At 41.3% G+C, this 17,874-nt stretch overlaps 1 protein-coding gene across 5 annotated transcripts in view; it reads right to left on the bottom strand.

Moving 5' to 3' along the window:
* Positions 1–8,992: 8,992 nt before the first annotated feature.
* The window catches only part of gab1 (GRB2-associated binding protein 1), a 62,294-nt gene continuing 53,412 nt past the window's right edge, over positions 8,993–17,874 (bottom strand). For 3 of the 5 annotated variants that reach the window (XM_080837038.1, XM_080837041.1, XM_080837040.1), the window contains 5 exons: positions 17,107–17,196; positions 14,079–14,172; positions 13,256–13,382; positions 11,275–11,403; positions 8,993–11,089 (listed from right to left, as the gene is read on the bottom strand). In XM_080837038.1, the coding sequence (XP_080693164.1) occupies positions 10,931–11,089; positions 11,275–11,403; positions 13,256–13,382; positions 14,079–14,172; positions 17,107–17,196 (599 nt within the window). In that variant the 3' untranslated portion in view covers positions 8,993–10,930. The other 2 variants (XM_080837039.1, XM_080837042.1) reach the window with 2 other exon arrangements.

The following is a 17,874-nucleotide window of genomic DNA, read 5'->3' as shown; positions in this document are numbered from 1 at the left end:
AAATGAATGGAGGAAAGGGAGGACGGTCCTCCCTTTGAGCGGGTCAGTTCAAAATGCTAGCCTGTCATCAAGCAGCCAATCAGCAACGCGGCATTCGTCGATGTGCCCAATCAGAATGAAGGGCAGAGCAACAGGTATTCGGAGAAGATGACAGCGCGGTGTTGTAGCTGATGAGAAGTGTTTCTAACGAACTGAAAGCTGTAAATCAAAAGAACCGGGGGACGGCTGGCGAGTTTTACTGAGAATACGGCGTCGGAGTCCACGGTACACAGTGATTTGCACGGCGGGTTCAAGTGTATTGCTCTCTCTCTCCCTCCCCTGGTGTCTCCTCCCGTTAGCATTCTGCCATTCCATATTCTCCACAGTTAGCCTGGTGACACCAGCCTACGTATTTCCGCCTGAATTGATTTCAAGCTCATACTCAGTCTGGCCCAACCCCATTGACAATCGTCTCCAGAACTCAAAATTTTGCAGGACCAATCAGCGAACAGTTCAGAGCTGTGACGCAAAACTCGCATTGGAGGAAAAGACACGAAAAGCTATCGGAAAAGTTGTCTCAACTCTCGAGAACATCAGAAAATTAAAAGGAGAACAAGAGTATTTTCTTGTAAGTTTTATGATTGGAAAGGACGTCGTAGCTCTTCTCCCAACTAGCTTTGGGAAGAGTTGAATCTACCGAATGCTTACTAAACGTTGCTGATTGGTTAAGGGAACTTAACCAATGATTTTAAACCTCAAGATAAGCACCCGCCCATCTCGGAAACGAAAATGCATTGGGTTGGCCCAGACTGAAAGACGGAATGAAATGCGCTCTGTTCCGTTTTCCCTACCTACCGTACCTACCATCCTTAGTGTGAGTATGTAGGGTGTTCCGTTTTCCGATTTCCCATTTCCGCGTCGAAAAGAAGTATACCCAAAGGACCCGTATCTGTACTCATAACGGTCAAAACGCTGAGTGTGGAAGCAGGGTACACTGTCCATTCTCAACGGCCGCCATCTTGTCAACGTAGCGGAAGAGGCGGACCCAGGCAGAGCCGCTAAGCTCGAAAAAGACGAGCGCGGGGCTTGTCGCGATCGTAATTTCCGGTAAGTGCACCACGGAGTATTAGATTTGGAACAGCACTCACCTGCTGAGAATCTGCGTACCTAGTGAGTGTGTACTGTGTACTGCGTATAAGTATAGGTACGGTAGGTACGGTAGGTAGGGAAAACGGAACACAGCGATGGAGTCACAGGCTGGTAATGGCCAGGCTACTCCACAGTAGCACTGGGGTAAGAGTTAGCTACTGCTACGGCTAATCCTACCACCACCGCTGTAGCTGCCAAATGTGAGGACCCTGCCTGATGTGAGTCCGCCGCTGCCTGATGTGAGTCCGCATGCGCAAACACAAACGGTTTACGGCAGAAGGCTCAGGAGCAAACTATCCAAGACGTGCATTCTCATACATGGTTTAATATCAACGTATCTGGCTTCTCTTAACGCATAATGTAGGTTTATTTAACGTAGTGTTTTATAATTTTGTCAACGGTTTACAGCATAAGGCTCAGTGTCAACATATGGGGCTATGTTGTATTACTGTTACTAGTAGGCTAATGAATGCACTGCTTAACTAATAATTCAATAAACATGAAGCTTAACATCATAAACCTTGGTGGATTTCAAACGTAAACAAATGCGCTTGTCATTCCACTTCATGCTGTAGCCTACACCACCAGCATTACCTGGCTCGTTGTACTACAATAGTGTCGCAAAGTTTGCGCATGCGGACTCACATCAGGCAGGTCCTCACATTTGGCAGCTACAACCGCTACTGCCAAAGCTGCTGCTACAACTGAACCAAAGGTAACGATACGTGACTGACTTGCGTGAGTGAAATGGACACTTGACTGACTGGTGAATTGAGCAGCACGAACTTTATGGACAGTTACATTGCAGTGGATGGACTAAATGCCTTAAATAACATGTATTGAAGCTACTGTGATTTCATGTACTATTTTGTTGGTTGAATTGAATGGTTTATGTGAAAAGTGATTCCCTGTGTTTTAAGAGAACGTTTTTAGAAAGGCTTCCCTGTGTTTTAATTTGTTTAATTTGAAAGAAGCTATGTGATTTGTATTTGACTGAATTATTATTTTTATGAAACTCCTGGGGAAAATAAGTTCTGTGTTTAGTTTAAATAAATGTTTAATTTTTCCCGTGAAGGAAGTCTGGTCTATGGGAAGGGATGGGGTTATTGGGGTGACTACATAGCTAACACATCACCAATGTCTCCAACAAGACCCCCAGTGGTATGAGCATGTAATTGATACATTTGCCACCCAGAGATCCAGGAGACTTGATTACTTTTTCAAATAAATTCCAAATGCTTAGGCCTTTTAAAATACCTTAAATTCCACACAGCCCATTCATATGTAAAAACATCATCTTCAAAAACATTTCTGCCACCTTTACTATATTTCAGTGTAAAAACAACCGACATGCCCACAACAACTTACACTTTTTATTAGGCCTACATCACTTTATTACAAACAATTCAACCCCTTTAACAGTGCCTCACCAAGCCCCGAAATACCAAGATAACCTCCAGGTCTCTCTCTCTCACCACCGTCCACCTCTTCACCACCTGTCCTCCCTCATTTTTATGACCAAAAGTCGCCACTGGTGTTTTGGTGTTGTCCGCCACCATAGTTTTCACATGTCGTGCCATATCTCAAACATTATTTATCACAAATGAATAATAAAAATATGCATATGAATTTAATGTTACTTGAACTAATAAACTACATGCACAGATTAAGCATATATATGCATTTTGTACTTTATTTTAGTTAATTTCTAGCTGTCCCATGGTTAGCCGTCATTACCAACACACTCTGCATAAAGGCACTTTCCTACAGTTTTTTCATCAAATGTTTATTTGGTAGCCATGGTAACTTAATATCATATTGGAGCACATGTATTTCACTGATGCCTTGATGTCCAGAAAAGTAAGTAAATCTACTCTTTATTCTTTGAGTGGGGCATGTGCACATATTATGCGTCATTACCATATGTGTTGTATTTCTGTATTTTTGATTTTTTTTAAATTATTTTTATGACTTTAATAGTTAAAATGGTGTACATTACATGTAGAAAGTTAGCTACACTTGCTTAGCCATCATCTTTGCTAATAAGGCTAGTTTTTTGGCAAAAATGTCATTGCCAGCACAGTCATTACCAGCACATTACAGCTTGTGTTGGTAATGACTGGTTGTGGTGGTGATGACGGCAGATACATTAAACATGCTGTTCTTTAAAGAATGTATGTTGAATACGTTATCTTAAATGAATTAATATACATTTACCAATCAAAAGTCAATATTTTTCAAAAAGTAATACATTTGTTTTTAAAATAATCTAAATGTATTCATTAAAATGTTTGTGTTTAGGTGTGACATGGCTCCAAACGCAGCTGCCCAAAGGTCCAAATCGTACAGAAAACGTTTAAAAGATGATCCTGACAAATATGCAAAGTATCTGCAGTGTGAGAAAGAGAGGTATCGTAGAAGAAGAGAAACAGGAAATTGAAATCTGTTTCCCTATTGAGCACCCGGGAACACAGACATGAAAAAAAGAGATGGAAAATGAATCAACAAAGGAAGAGAGCTAAGGACAGAGAAATACATAATTATCTTTCGATGAATAGTGCTCCGGAATCTCCTGATGTCCAGGCACAAGATTATGTGCCAAATGCAAGACATGAAAGAGGAGGTACGGCGGATTCCATCCAAACCCCAAAGCAAAGAGGACGCAAAAAAGTCAATAGTAACAGAAGATAGGTCTACCAAAAGTCGCAAAAAAAAGCTGGAAAATGCCTTGCAAAAGGTTGATAGGTATAGGAAAGGGTTAGATAGGCTGACTAAGAAGCATACCACTGAGCAGTCCCCAAGAACTAAAGCAAGAAAACAGATGAGGGGAGGACATGGTAATCTCAGGAAGACACTTGTGTTCCATAACACATTAGTCTCACAGCTGCGACAAACCTACCATCAAAAGAAAATTAAAGAAAAACCAATCATATCAAAGGTCATTGCTGGAAACATTTTGAAGAAGTACCGGTTAGTGTGTGCAGCACACAAAGAACTTGGAATATCCTACAAAACAATGAGAAAGACCATAATGACACCTGGTCTTCTACATCACAGAAAGTGAGATAGAAGAACATGACAGATCTATACCAGACCAGCTTGAAGCTGTATGTGGTACAATGAAAATCCACCAGGTAAGCTTGAGCACACACCACACAAGCAGTACAAAAGTCCAAAGTGTTGGTTTTCTTTTAATTTACATTTGTATTGTGCAAAATTAAAATGACTATTGTCCTTTTTGTTTGTAGATTTTTACCACCAAGTCTGGCCACATCAACTGGCGAATCCTAAGCTGTTTCTGCACATCTCCTGAAGATTGCCTCTGCTTTGCCCCTGAGTCTGTGGTCCTCAACAAAGCACAGAAAAAGAAAACCACTATGGAGACAGAGCCATGCCAAGGGATGCTCAATACAACGCCTGAAATAACCATGTCTTTGGTGGGAGAATGGTGTGTGGTATGTTACAATGGGGAGGCCTACCCAGGTGTGGTCCAGGATGTAGATGAAGAGTCTGTCCAGGTGAAAACAATGTGTATAATTGGGGTTAACCGTTTTTGTTGGCCTCTGAAAGACGATATCCTGTGGTACAGGCATGAATATTTCCTGGGGCTCGTGCCAGAGCCAAAACCAGTCACCAAGAGGCATATGATGCTTGATATGTCAGTCTGGAATAAAGTATCGTCCATTATGGATGAGAGGATGACAAGTTTTTGTCTGTTTAGTGGAAGATTTGGGATCAATGACATGTTTGTGGTGTTTTTAAGCAATTGTTGAACAAAAAGTTTAAGTAAAACTGTCAGATTAGTTTATAGTTGTTTAGGATACTTAATATGAATATTGAGTTTTTTATTCGGCATTTTACCTGTTCTTAACTGCCCTCCTGTTTCATGTTTTTTTTTATTCAATATGGCTATGCAATGATTATACTGAACCAATCCTGTTCACAAGGAACACAATTCATGTTTGGTCTTCCATAATCAGATTAAACAAGATTTTGCTGTAAACAGATTACTAGCTGGTGTTTTTTTTTTAAACTGGAGTCACTTAGGGCCTGATTTACTAACAGGATTGCGCCCATTTCTGGCGTAAAATAGCGGTCGTAAACATAAAACGGTATTTACTAATGGAGCGCAGCGCATATTAACGCTTTGTGGGTGTTGACGGGTAGGACACAAAAAGGTGGGTGGAAACATGCGCAAATATTTGGGAGGAGGGAAGATAAGTGCGCCTAATGATGTAATTCGGGGTATTTACTAAACTGCCTGGCAAGCGCACATCTCCGATTTGCGTGCTAATTCTCCGCCTCATAAAAGCACGTCTTAACCAGGAAGCCATTTTCATTGAGTCTGAAAACGTTGATATGGCAGCAGTGATAAGAGAAAGGCGAAGAAAGAAGACAGAGACAGCCCACAGAAATATTTTTTTCAACTATAACACATTTTCAGTTAAATTAACCACAAATCATTAGACGGTACAGGTTAACCAGCCACGCAATACTTCAATTACTGAACCAGATCAGAGACGACATCTAACCCTCCAACCAGAGATCACATTCCATTCAATCAGTTGGTACTTGGTAAACATTGCAAATATTGGCCCCGGATCATTTCAAACAGTTATAGTCAGTGGTTAAATTGGGCCGGGGCTGTCCGGGGCGGAGCCCCGGCACATAAGCTGCCGGGTCTGGAGTTCTGCAAAGCAGATCTGCTGCGCAGCAGCTCCAGCCGATTTTGGCAATCTGCCTAGTCCATTCACAAGCAATGTTGTCCTACTCATTTATAACTTTTCCATTGCAAATCTATGTTGTTTTAAAACAAAAATCTAAATAATGGTAGGGAAAGGCTGGCCTAGACATCTGGAGCAAGTTTGAGAAGTAGGCATATCGCGCACGAAACTTTCGCAGCAGCTCCTCCTCCGCGATCAGACAACACAACGTCAATCGGTCATCATCAGACATATCGTAGTAGACAGGTGAATGGCGAGGTAAGAGAAACAAAATTAAAGGTGCACGGTATTTTGAAAGAGGTCGATCATCACCAATAGGCTAATATCATTAGATATGGGCTTGCATTTTCATTAAGCAGGAAAAATTAACCTTAGACATGCAGGGATAGCCTGCTACTGGTGTGTCAACTCGCAAGCGCTAGTTAAAAAGAACAATGCTGCTAATTCTAAATGATTTAGCAAGTAGTCTATGCGATCTCCGAATCACATTTCTCATTCCTAGCTGGATGAATTTATTTGTCAATGAATCAGCTCTTAATGTGACCTCATCAAACACACTCAAAATCTACAGAGTACATATTAAGCAACATATAAAAAATGCTGGAGTTGTTGGCTGCTTGCTTCACTGCTTGTGGATGGTTGCTCATCATCTGAATCTTCCTCCTGGCTATGCATTGGTCCTTGAACATATACTACTCACAAAAAGTTAGTGATATCTGGCTTTTGGGTGAGTAGTGTATTTTAGCATTGACCCTGTGAATATTTTTTTAGAAAAGTAACCTACTAACAAATACTAATAATTGTATTAGTATTGATTGATTCACATCCATATGAATGGATGACATGACAAACAAGTGGTGGAAAATGGAAAGTATTTGTTAGTAGGTTACTTTTCACAAAGTTAACTTTAACGGTGATGTGTTTTTTGTTTAATTTGGCAACTTATTTACTGCATAATCCTCGAAAGATTTGTGAAATTTGCCCCTCCGGATCAGAGCCCCCCTACATAGAAAATCCCAATTTAACCCCTGGTTATAGTATCAGCAGTTGATATATCTCAGCCTTCACAAATATTCACACAGGTACTCGAAGCATTGCTATGACGCACTGGTCAACACATTTCCCCACTGCCACAGCAGAAATTATAGACATCAAACAGGACTTTTTTTGAAATCGCAAACTTTCCGAACGTAATATGAACCATTGATTGCACCCACGTCCATATATATTGTAGTGAACCCATGTTCCTTGTAGAAATTATTAATCTCGCCATGTACATATCTATATTGTTATAATAGACAGTTTATGCATTAATGCCACCAATAGCATATTCTTTATAATCGTGTTCTTTTAAACATCTTGCTGTAGGTGATGGCGGGCAGAACAACAATATAGCAGCGCACACATTGAATCAGGTTCAGTGATTGAGCGAGCGTGAACCAATATATCTATCTCCACTTCGTGGAAGCTTCATTTTCTCTTCCTAAATAAATACCACGGAAAATGCGGAAAAACACCGTGCGTTAATGTGCGAACGCAGTTTAAGCAGCGGTCGCAATGTTAGTAAATCAGGCCCTATATAGGGCGGAGTAAACACAGTTTGCCCAGCGCAGATCTGGTTTGATAAATACCAAGTAAAATGCGCAAAAACACCGTGCGTTAATTTGCGAACGCAGATTAAGCAGCGCTCGCATAGCCTATTAGTAAATCAGGCCCTTAGACTCTTAAATTACAATAGGTTACGATAAGTGATGTCATCACCGCAACAAACTGTCATTACCAGAACTGTAATGTCATCACCATCACCATACATATTTTTGCCAATAAATTATGTATAAATGACAAAACATCCAACAATTATATATTTTGGACAATGTTGGACAGTCTAAATGATCACTGTATAAAAAAAGTTTTGACATATGGCATTTACTTAAAATAATCTTATATTCCAAACCAGGGTAGATTGAAAAATCAGAAATTGAGATACTTAAATGACTATAATTAATCTTGCAAGTAAAAATCAACAATCCCATTAAGTTCAAGATAAAATAGACTTCATGTCAAACCACAAAATGTTTGAAAAGCACTAATTTATCATTTAAGTCTTATTTTTTTTTACTTATATTCGATGATGTGATGGTAATGACACATTTACTTGACATTAAGAAAATGGCAAAAAAAACTGAAATTCCTTTATCTATTGGTCTCAACCCAGCTCATAACGTTGTTTCTGACTAAAGGACTGATAATGTAATATTTACCGATTAGTCAAATTTGGAATTTAAATTTTCAAAATGTCAGCAACCCAATTTGGCCCTTAATCTGAGAAATGCCCAAGTACTGAAGTAGTGAGTTTTAGAATAAACCACACACCTAGATCTTAAATGCTGGCTAGCATTAGCTTTTTGCCCCATAGATTAGGCTTGTAACATTACATTTAGTCAATAAGATCTCAGCTTTATAACATCAGCTAGTAGTTAACCTTGAATATTCCCTGCTATGTCTGGATTAAGTGCTGCGATGTGCACACTCTCATGCAGCCCATTTTCCACCAATTTCCAATCAGAGCTTGTCTTCCATAGATTTCCACTGTCAAGTGGCCTGGTTCAATGTTGCTCCGCTATTGACCTATGACCCAGAGGCCAATGTGGCATCTATGTATGTTTATGCAGCCAAAGCAGTCAATCTTATATGCTACAAGCTGTGCACAAGTGAATAGAAATAATTTAATATGAAAGTAGCAAGACGTGTGCAGATTATGTACAATTTTTTTTTTTTGTATTATTATTATTGTCAATGTACTGAAATAAGAGTGAAAACTGTTCTGCATAAAATGTACTCCTAGAAGTGGCAATAAAGTACATGCAACGGAGTAAATGTAGCACGTTACTACCCACCTCTGCAGAACATTGTTAATTAGCATATTGTACGTCATGCATTTGAGCATAACCCAGCACCTGTGGCTGAGCATTTTGGAAAAAGGATAATCCTACTATTGTATCTCATCTTGTATTAATTAACCAAAAAGAATAAGAAAGAACAAAAATATAATTTAAACACACAGTGACCATTAAGTGAAACCCAGCCTCCAAATCCACGTCTAAAGTCCAAGTCGACATTTACAAAGAGTCAGACGGCACTTGCATAAAGGTGGGTTTTATTTAGTTCATTTTCAAATGTACTTCTCTGTTTGATTCATTAAAAAAGATACAAAGCTTTAAGATCCTCCATTTTCACTTTGACACCATTCCACTTGAGGAGAGAGAATATTTAAGTAGCACAGAAACAACAGTATAAGCATCAGTGTTTTAAATTTTATTCAGTGGGAGCATGCTGGAAAATTTTAGCGCAAATATTTACAGCATGGGAGCCCTCAACAGCGTAGCACCCTCAACTTGGATTCATGAGTCGAAAGTTAGTAAAAACCTATTAATCAGAAACAGTATGAGCTGAAATACCATGATCAGTCTTATTTACAACATACAAATACACTTGATAAGGCAAATAGTCTTCAGAGAGTGGTGGGAACTCCATTTGAAATAAGTTAATGGTGAGAAAATAAATCCAACAAGCCAGTTTGAGGAAAGTGGGAGATAAAAGCTGAGAAGGGAAAATGCATCTTGGGAAAGGCATTTTAAACAAGTGTCAATTAATAATCATCACAATTATGCAAATAAACTAAAAAAAAAAACACTTTAAAGCAATAAGCATTATGAGGCAAAAATCAATCAACCTATTGATGAAACGACAAAAAAATAAATTAGAAATGGATAGCTGTGTTAAGTTATTAAATGAGTACCTGACTTCTTTATCTTATTCTTTAGTATGATACCTTCCATAGCTATCAGAAAGCATCAGCTTCCAATAGTAGCAGTCACAGTTATTGATTCCAATACCTCATGTCACCCATCATAGTGTAGTTCTTGATAGCCATCTCAGAAGGTTCAGATTTCTATCCTGAAGAATCTACACGAAAGCTTTTACATCCTGGATATAAACACAAGTCAAAGGACACTTTGAAAAAAAATGTACACACCATATCAAATACACATCACGCAGTCCATCTGCATTTCCTCTGCCAGGGGTAAGAAGCACTTGATCTGTGTGAATCAGTGAACGGAATTCCTTCAGATTTGCAGATTTGGTTGAATGATCTTAATGATGCTTTGATTAGGCAACTCAACTGAGTCGTTTATGACTCTGAGCGGGTGCTGTCCAGTTGAATTTGTCTTCTGTGTGCCTCGATCGCAGGACTGAGTGAAATGACACAATCTCATTCACGGATTGAAGTTTGAAACATCACATGGAGGTGCACTCAAGAACTCCAAACAAGCAGAAAACAAACAAAAAAATGATCCAAAAATCATCTGTATCATCATGTTTGGTACAGAGTTAGCTTCTCAGGATATTTCATGGAATGCTCCTAGTTTCACTGTTATAATTATAATTAAGGCAGTTCACCTAAAGAACGCTTCAACATAGTAAAGTGTTCTGACCCCAGAACATGGTTCAGTATAAATGGACACCAAAAAGGACATTCTTTCTTTTCAGTTTTTTATACACCGAATTTCGCTTATAAACTATGGCAGTGGTGTTCACGCCTCAGATTTGGCAAGATAATCATAAAATTAAATCCATAAAGAAAAAATTTTTCACTGCATGGGTGGTTCCATCGAAGTGTCCTACAGGGCTTTATATCCTGTGAGATTTCACAGGTCCTCTTTGCCCTACAAAACAGAGAATTCCAGATCCTCAAGGGTCTGGAGAGCAACGCTAAGCAGGGATCCTCCCAAATCCTTTGGAGGGTGTGCTCTGTCTCCAGACAGGTGGCAGTGTAAACTACAGGCCTCAAGGGCGGGGCACAGTCTAGTATCTAGGGCACTGACGCGCTTTACTTCTCCATCTCTTACTCTCTATCCCTTGTGAAGAGAGGGGTTCTAGCGAGAAGGGAAGAATTGTGTCCAAGTCCATGGCACAGCCCCCTAAGCTCCTAGGCCCAGAGAGGTGACTCTGTGAGAAGAAAGGAGAGAGGGGGAAGAGTGGGAACTGGGGCTAGTGTCGGTAGATGTGGCAAGCGTTTATTTGGGTCCTTTGGTCAGGGTGTCGGTCTCAGTGGACTGTCTGCCATCAGTCCATGCCTCTCTAGTGCTCTTGAGGGCCAGCGTTCGCTGCTGGTCCACCACCACGTAGTCCACACGCTCGTCCGACACAGCTGCACCCGTCCCGTTGCTCTTTTTCTGTAGGAGCAGGAAAGAGGAGGGCTCATATGGTAGCATAATGCAGCTCATTGCGTTCTTCTATAGTTGAAGTATATGGTAAGTGTGTTAGCATTAGCAGACTTTTGTACAGATACATGCAGCAGTCATTGTTTTGATTGTGGTGTGCTTCTAATGCCATTCCAATAGTAACGTATGTAACGTACCTTCCGCGGGGGTGTGGATTTGCCAGGGTCCAGATCCAAGTCCAGGTACTCCACCTGCTTATCTCCTTTGAGCGGCACCATTGGGCTGCTGCCTCCATCTGTGTTCATCTGAGCACTCAGCTTATGGTTCTAGATTTTTTTTTATATATATAAATAAACGGTGGTGCAGATTAGTTAGACTAGAAGAGCAGGGAGGTCATAAAGGACAAAACCAACTGTTTGCTGGCACACCACTTAAACTAATGCTGACTCTAAAAGCTAGAGCTACGTTAATGCTATATTCTACCAACCAGTGTGAGAGGTGGGGTCGCAGTGATGGCATGAGAATATAAGGACAAATGAAATGTTCATTTTCAGAGGAAACAAAAGATATGAATGTGATTATGAGGTCCTGTGATTGTAAGGTTCTTCAGAGTAAGTGAACCTTAAACTAAGGGCATAGTGTGATATTTGACTATGGAGCCATACACTTCTTTACAAGCTGTTTGGATTTCATGCTGGCAGAATTTCCAACCAAAACCGGGTCAGGAAGATTGTTTGTAATCCCTACAAGTAGGTGTATGAACATGCACTCCTCTGACTTTGAGTTCAGCTTGAACCGTCTTTCAGAGGACCCTTTCTGTGAGAGTGCAATGGGAAGTGATCCTGAGTCTGAGTGGCAGACTTGCATGGTCAATCCCTCACCTCCTCTAGCTGGTCAAGGCCTGACATCTCCCTCTTTATGGGAGTGATGGGCACAGTGCAGTAGAAGGACTCCTCTCTATGGCGCAGGAGACAGACAACAGAAAAGATAGAAACAGAGCAAAGGGATGGGCAAAGTGAAAAAACAGAAAGGAAAAAACAGAGAGGACACAAAGAAGGTCACAGACAATGAAGAAAAGAATGCAAAGTAGAGGGTGAGAAGAGAACGGAGAGAAGAACAACACGTGTAGGAACCAGGGAGAGATGAGAAAAATACAGAAGGAGGAAACAAAAAGGGCACTGACGAGGCTTAAAGATGAAGGAAAATAAAGAAAGTCACAAGAAACGAAAGCTAACTCAAAGAAGCAGTCACCAGCAATTCAGAAAATCCAAACCGAAAACAAATGTGGAGCCATTTCATGGTTCTGCTCTCAGACCAATTTCAATTTGGCTTAATACCATCTGAGATGTTTCATACTGACAAACTACACGGGGCAACACTTGCATTTCAGTAGAATTATGCATTGGTGTGCTGCACTGTTTCCCGTACTGCATTCTTTGCATAAAAGGTCTCACAACTGCATTCGTCCAGAGATTTACACCTGATGAGTGGGATAATCAGGACATATGAACCAACATGAAAAGGGCCCACAGAGATAACGATCAAAAACAAAAAGGAAGAAAAGCATGCAAGATGCGCGACATGCTCTCCACAGAAAACGACTGCTTGTAGCAGAGGAAGATGGGATGTGAGTGATGAAATGACAAAAGAGCAAAAAGGAGAGGAATGAAGAGGAGACATGAAGAGGAGTCCTTCCAGAAGGCTAGTCCACAGGTGCCATGTACATACTCTTTGGGGTTTGGTTTTACCCCACGGAGAAGATGGGCAAAAATGATAAGGACTTCTATGGGGCGTGGGGAAATAACCGGCACTCCACCTTCCCTGCCATGGAACATTAATCTACCTAGCTGATAAACTGAACACATGTTGATAGGTGTGATGCCACGGTACAATTTACCCAGTGCTGATCATTTATTTTAAATAGATAAAGTTACTAGACACACGACAAATTCTTGTAAGCATTTTTTCTGTCCTAGATCCTGATTGCTGAACATTTACAGTCTGTAAATGTATCATATTCTCAACAACAAAAGGTCTAAGATCAGATAAAAAAGTTAATCTTAAATGTATCATTAGTTATGTTACTGATAAAATGATTAAAGAATACATCTTGCTCTTAGGAATCTTGACTAAGTGCCTGAGAGGCAAATGGGGAGTGGTAGAGCTGGATTTACATACTGGTTCATCTGAAGACATACTAGATGTTTGCATGGCTACATAATTCTCATCACACTCCTCGGAATCGGTGCTGGAGGCAGTGCTTTGCACCGATGGGGGTCTTGGAGGCATGGGGAACCTGGAGAGACTGAGCAGCACCACAAGGTTTACACTGCTGCTCACACACTCAGATGATCATACAGCACACAGAGAAAATATATACACAAAACACACACATGGACACACAAACAGTGCTCAAACATACACAACAGTCATCCCTGCTTCTTTAGTCACTACATTTGCCACAACAACATCATGCACGACATTATCAGACATGGTACTACTGTGATGGGTTAGGTGGTGTCTGTGGAAGTGTCTAGCAGGTTAACACAGTGGTATACAGATAACTGGTTTCCAAGACAAGGGCCAAGACCAGCACTTTGATTGAAAACTTATTTTGGTCCTGGTAACCAGCCCAGTGTTTGCTGTGTATGCCATATGGTTTAGACATGCCAAGCATAGCCCAACTGCCAGACTGTGTCAGTAAGGCACATGGTTTAAGTGTATGTATTGTCAAGACTTTCCAGTTAGAGGGCTTTGTCATACCTACTGACGATATATGATTTTTATATTGAGTAAATACTATTGACAGCTACATATGTATAAATCTATGTGAAGCTTGTGGTAAACTTTAACCTTGAGGTACACCGTATGAGAGCTTTAAATATCTATAATTGTATTATTATACTTCTGGCCTCATTTCACTGGCACAGGACTGGCACGAAGGCTTTGCCATGTGAGTGGTATTTTGAGGTTTTGGACACTTTGGACTTAAGAGACTTACTCCCTGGCGAAGGACCTGGTGACTGGGGAGCGGACGGGCGCTATGAATTCTTCCAACTCCGACAGTGGCTTAATCTCCAAAGGGGCCGGTTTGGCTGTGGGGTTGGTGGGAAAGAGGAGGGGGAGGGAGGGAGGGAAGGAAGACAAAAGACAGCCGTCAGCCATCATTAGACTTCATCTAGATGTCAGTCACCTAGTATCACCACTATGTCAGTTACCATGGTTACCTTCTAACCTGAAGGTTAGAGGCTTGTGTAAGAGGCTGTGTGCAGGTGTAACCATTACATGACATACGGCGGTTAACCATGAACAAATAACAAACCAGACGGGGATTACACAGAACACAGTTGTGTGATTCAGTAATGACTCCAAGCTTCAGAACATCTATGGCTGGTCACCTGGGTCTGGCTGTGGTACAGCCTTGCATAATCAACCTGCAATAACTCCTAACAAAATTCCTAATGGATTAACAAGCTGATATTACCTGATTAATATGTAGCATGCTCAAGGATTAACCCAGGCTTGTTAAGGATTTAATGGGTACTTCAGACCTACTGCAGCTGACTCATGTTCACAACAGGATACCACAAAGCAACTATGAGGAGGACTATATTCGTCCGGTGTGGACAGGAAAGCACAGTACATGATACGTGACGCATGATAAGTTCTGTTGATATTGTGGCACTTAAACTAAGCTGTGAACACTGATGACAACTTAATTCATAATCTGCAGCATAACTGAGTGTTATGTGGTCCCAGTGAAATTGTAACACTCTTCATTTCATATTAAGTTTAGTAATTGAAAATGTGTCACACAGTTATGCAAGGGACATCAGGGCCACTTCAGCAGGTCTGCATTTCAGTCAATAGAGGGCACACATGCCCTCAGTAAGAGCTCAGCAAGCTTCTTCAAACAGCCATACAACAGTTGACAGGACTGCAGATCCAAAATTGTGGCAGCATAATTGTGAATAACTGATGTTTTCTTTAAATCTCTATTGGCTCAAAAACAAAAACTGAATCTGTCGAATGGCCCATCTGTCTTGACCTGTGTTGCATTTGTTTGATTTGTTGTGTTCTCCCTGTGGACATGCCACAGAAAAGATTACTATGGCACCAGTAAAATTATCTCTCGCTCTCTCTCTGTGTTAGCTGTAAACTCAGTTGTAGGGGACGTGCTAAACTGCACAGCAGCAAATCAAATATGTGAAACGGAGTGGAGATATGTGGAGTGGCCATCCTAACACAGCCAGATAACTGGCCTCTAAACTGTCCCTGTGAGCCTCCGAGGAGCTCTGCAGCAGAAGTGTTTGACTGACAGTGAAAATGAGAGTGAGATGTTCACTCGCCCACTTGTCCTTCACTCTCTCTCCCTCTTTGCTCCCATATTCACAGGGCCTGATTCAGTCTTCACAGCTGGCCAACAGCAACGCTATGCTGAGAACTCACTCAATCTGGCAACCAAGACAGAGCCAGCTTTCCCATAGTGCAACAGGGTGGGCTAAAACATGCACCATCTGGTACTACCAGAGAGAGAAAGACGGAGGAAATAATAAAACCGATAAAAGAGATCCATTTAGACGGAAAAATTGAGTGAAAGAAAGAGAAAATGTGAAAAGAGAAAGCAGAGATTGTAAGAAGAGGGGTAAAAAAGAATAAGATAACCATTTTAGGCAGACAATATGAGAGAAATTCAAGCAAGAGGGAAACAAAAATCTGAAGAGAGAGAGATGAACACAAAACCAAAACAAAGAATAAAAATGAGAAGAAAGTGCCAAATACTGGCTAGATTGATATGCATTTCAAAAGCATAGGGAGACATCTGCGTGGGAATACAGCTGGCCCCACTTGCCTCAAGTGTGGCAATGGCACAGCTGAGAGGCTTTTGAAAACACGTGCACACACACAGAAACAACCACATCCCTCTTCAGAGTGTTTGCCTTTGATGTGACATGGTGCAAATTGGTACTACGACACACAGATTCCCAATAACCCTTTAATAGAGAGAGAGAGAGGCAAAACAAAACCCACAGAGTGACAGTTACATAACTGGTGACTTAGCAACGAGTAGAGGCAATACAAAATATTAATAAGAGGATAATACCCAGTGTTGGTTTGGAAAAAAAGATGGCAAAGACAGATCAACGTTTGTCTTCATGTCCCGCCTTGGCCGTTTAAAGAGGAGTCAACAAGAACACATTGGTAGCAAATTAATATAGTGGAGGAGAAAACTCAACATGGCATCCTTTCCTTGACTCCATTGCTTACAGACTGTCACATGCTGGTGAATCACCAACTTCCTTTCCAGAAAGCAGCTTCCTGATGAGCCGGATACTCCTTTTGTGAGGTTTCAGGAGACTAAACATTACGAATAAAGTATTGATTTTGAATGTGAAGAAAGAGTGTTTTTGAACATGCTGCATGTTATGGTTTGTAAAGGACCTGGCATGGCATCCACTGTATCAGTTAATGGGTCAGAGGTGTGGAGATGAAGTGAATGAGGAAAAACATGAAAAGGGTTAGACTCCCAGTGTTTCCCAAGGCCCACAGTCAATGAGTTTATATGGTCATGTTAACAACACATACTAGCAAATGCAAACCAAATACACTTTGCTTGGTTTCCCAAGTTGGTTTGGTCGTTGTTAGAAAGCAGACTGTGACATAGAGCTCGGTGATTTCTAGTGTCCCACCGGAGATCTGTTGTGACACCAGTAAACACAACAGCAGATCTGTTACAGCTACATTGATTATAATTAAGTGTTACAGCTTTGCTTTAGTGTTGCAGTTACACTTTACTGTGGCAGTTAAAAGTCTAAAAGTGAGGCCTTGGAAACAAAAGTTGCATTGTTGTTATTGCAGTGTTGTTATTGCAGTGCTGTTATTGTCTGTTGTTTGTTGTGTTGCCCAGCATGCATGACCTTCAGAGTGGTGTTAGATGGACAGTGAGTATGTGTCTGATGGACAGAGAGATGACAGGTGAGACGGTACAAGAGATTCTGGGTACAACGGCAGGTGTGTGGGTTACCTACCCTTGCGGCGTCTTGGGAATTCACCTATGGTTTGAGAGTCGGTTCGCTCAAGACCGACTGGCTTAGCTCTTATTACCTTAGGGCTCTGACCTGATTGGTGGAAGAAGACTGTTCTCATTACAAAGCTTTGGGACACACACAGAGGGAAAGCCCTCTCAGCACCCCTTGAGCCCCGCAATTTCCACAAGACATTGGTTCACATGCAGAACCAAAGGACAGGGCTAAGCAGTGCATCAGCTCCTCTGCTCTTCTGTCCTCCTCCTCCTCCATTCCCTCTGTTCTTTTACCCCCTTTTCTCCTTCACATTTAGCTGCAGAGCGGACATGTGGTGCCGTGGTGGCGACAGCTAGCCTACATGCATTCCACTCATGCAGAATCCCTCCCAACACACAAATGTATCCATCCACCCACACACGCACACGCACACGCACACGCACACGCACACGCACACGAACACGCACGAGAGTTGGTATGGTAGCACATGCACACATGTAGTACTCATTGTGCAAGTAAATGTCCACACCAACAGAAGCAAACTGATACACTTTAGCTGGCCCTGAGCACTGACAATAATGACACCTCGCCACCACTGTAGCCACACATAAATCAACATAGATGCAGCGATCACCTTGGCAAAAAAAGGTGCAGAAGTGTACCATGAGGTTGGAAGAAAGTGTGAGACAGAGACAAAGGCAAAAGGCACAAAGCCGAAATGTCTTATGTTAACTAAGAGACAGGAAATAGACTGCAGCTGGATATAGATGAAGC

The sequence above is a fragment of the Sprattus sprattus genome (genome assembly GCF_963457725.1).
Source record: "Sprattus sprattus genome assembly, chromosome: 4".
Lineage (NCBI taxonomy): Eukaryota > Metazoa > Chordata > Actinopteri > Clupeiformes > Clupeidae > Sprattus > Sprattus sprattus.
Note: the sequence above shows the minus strand (reverse complement) of the source record. Positions and strands in the feature narration are given on the sequence as shown.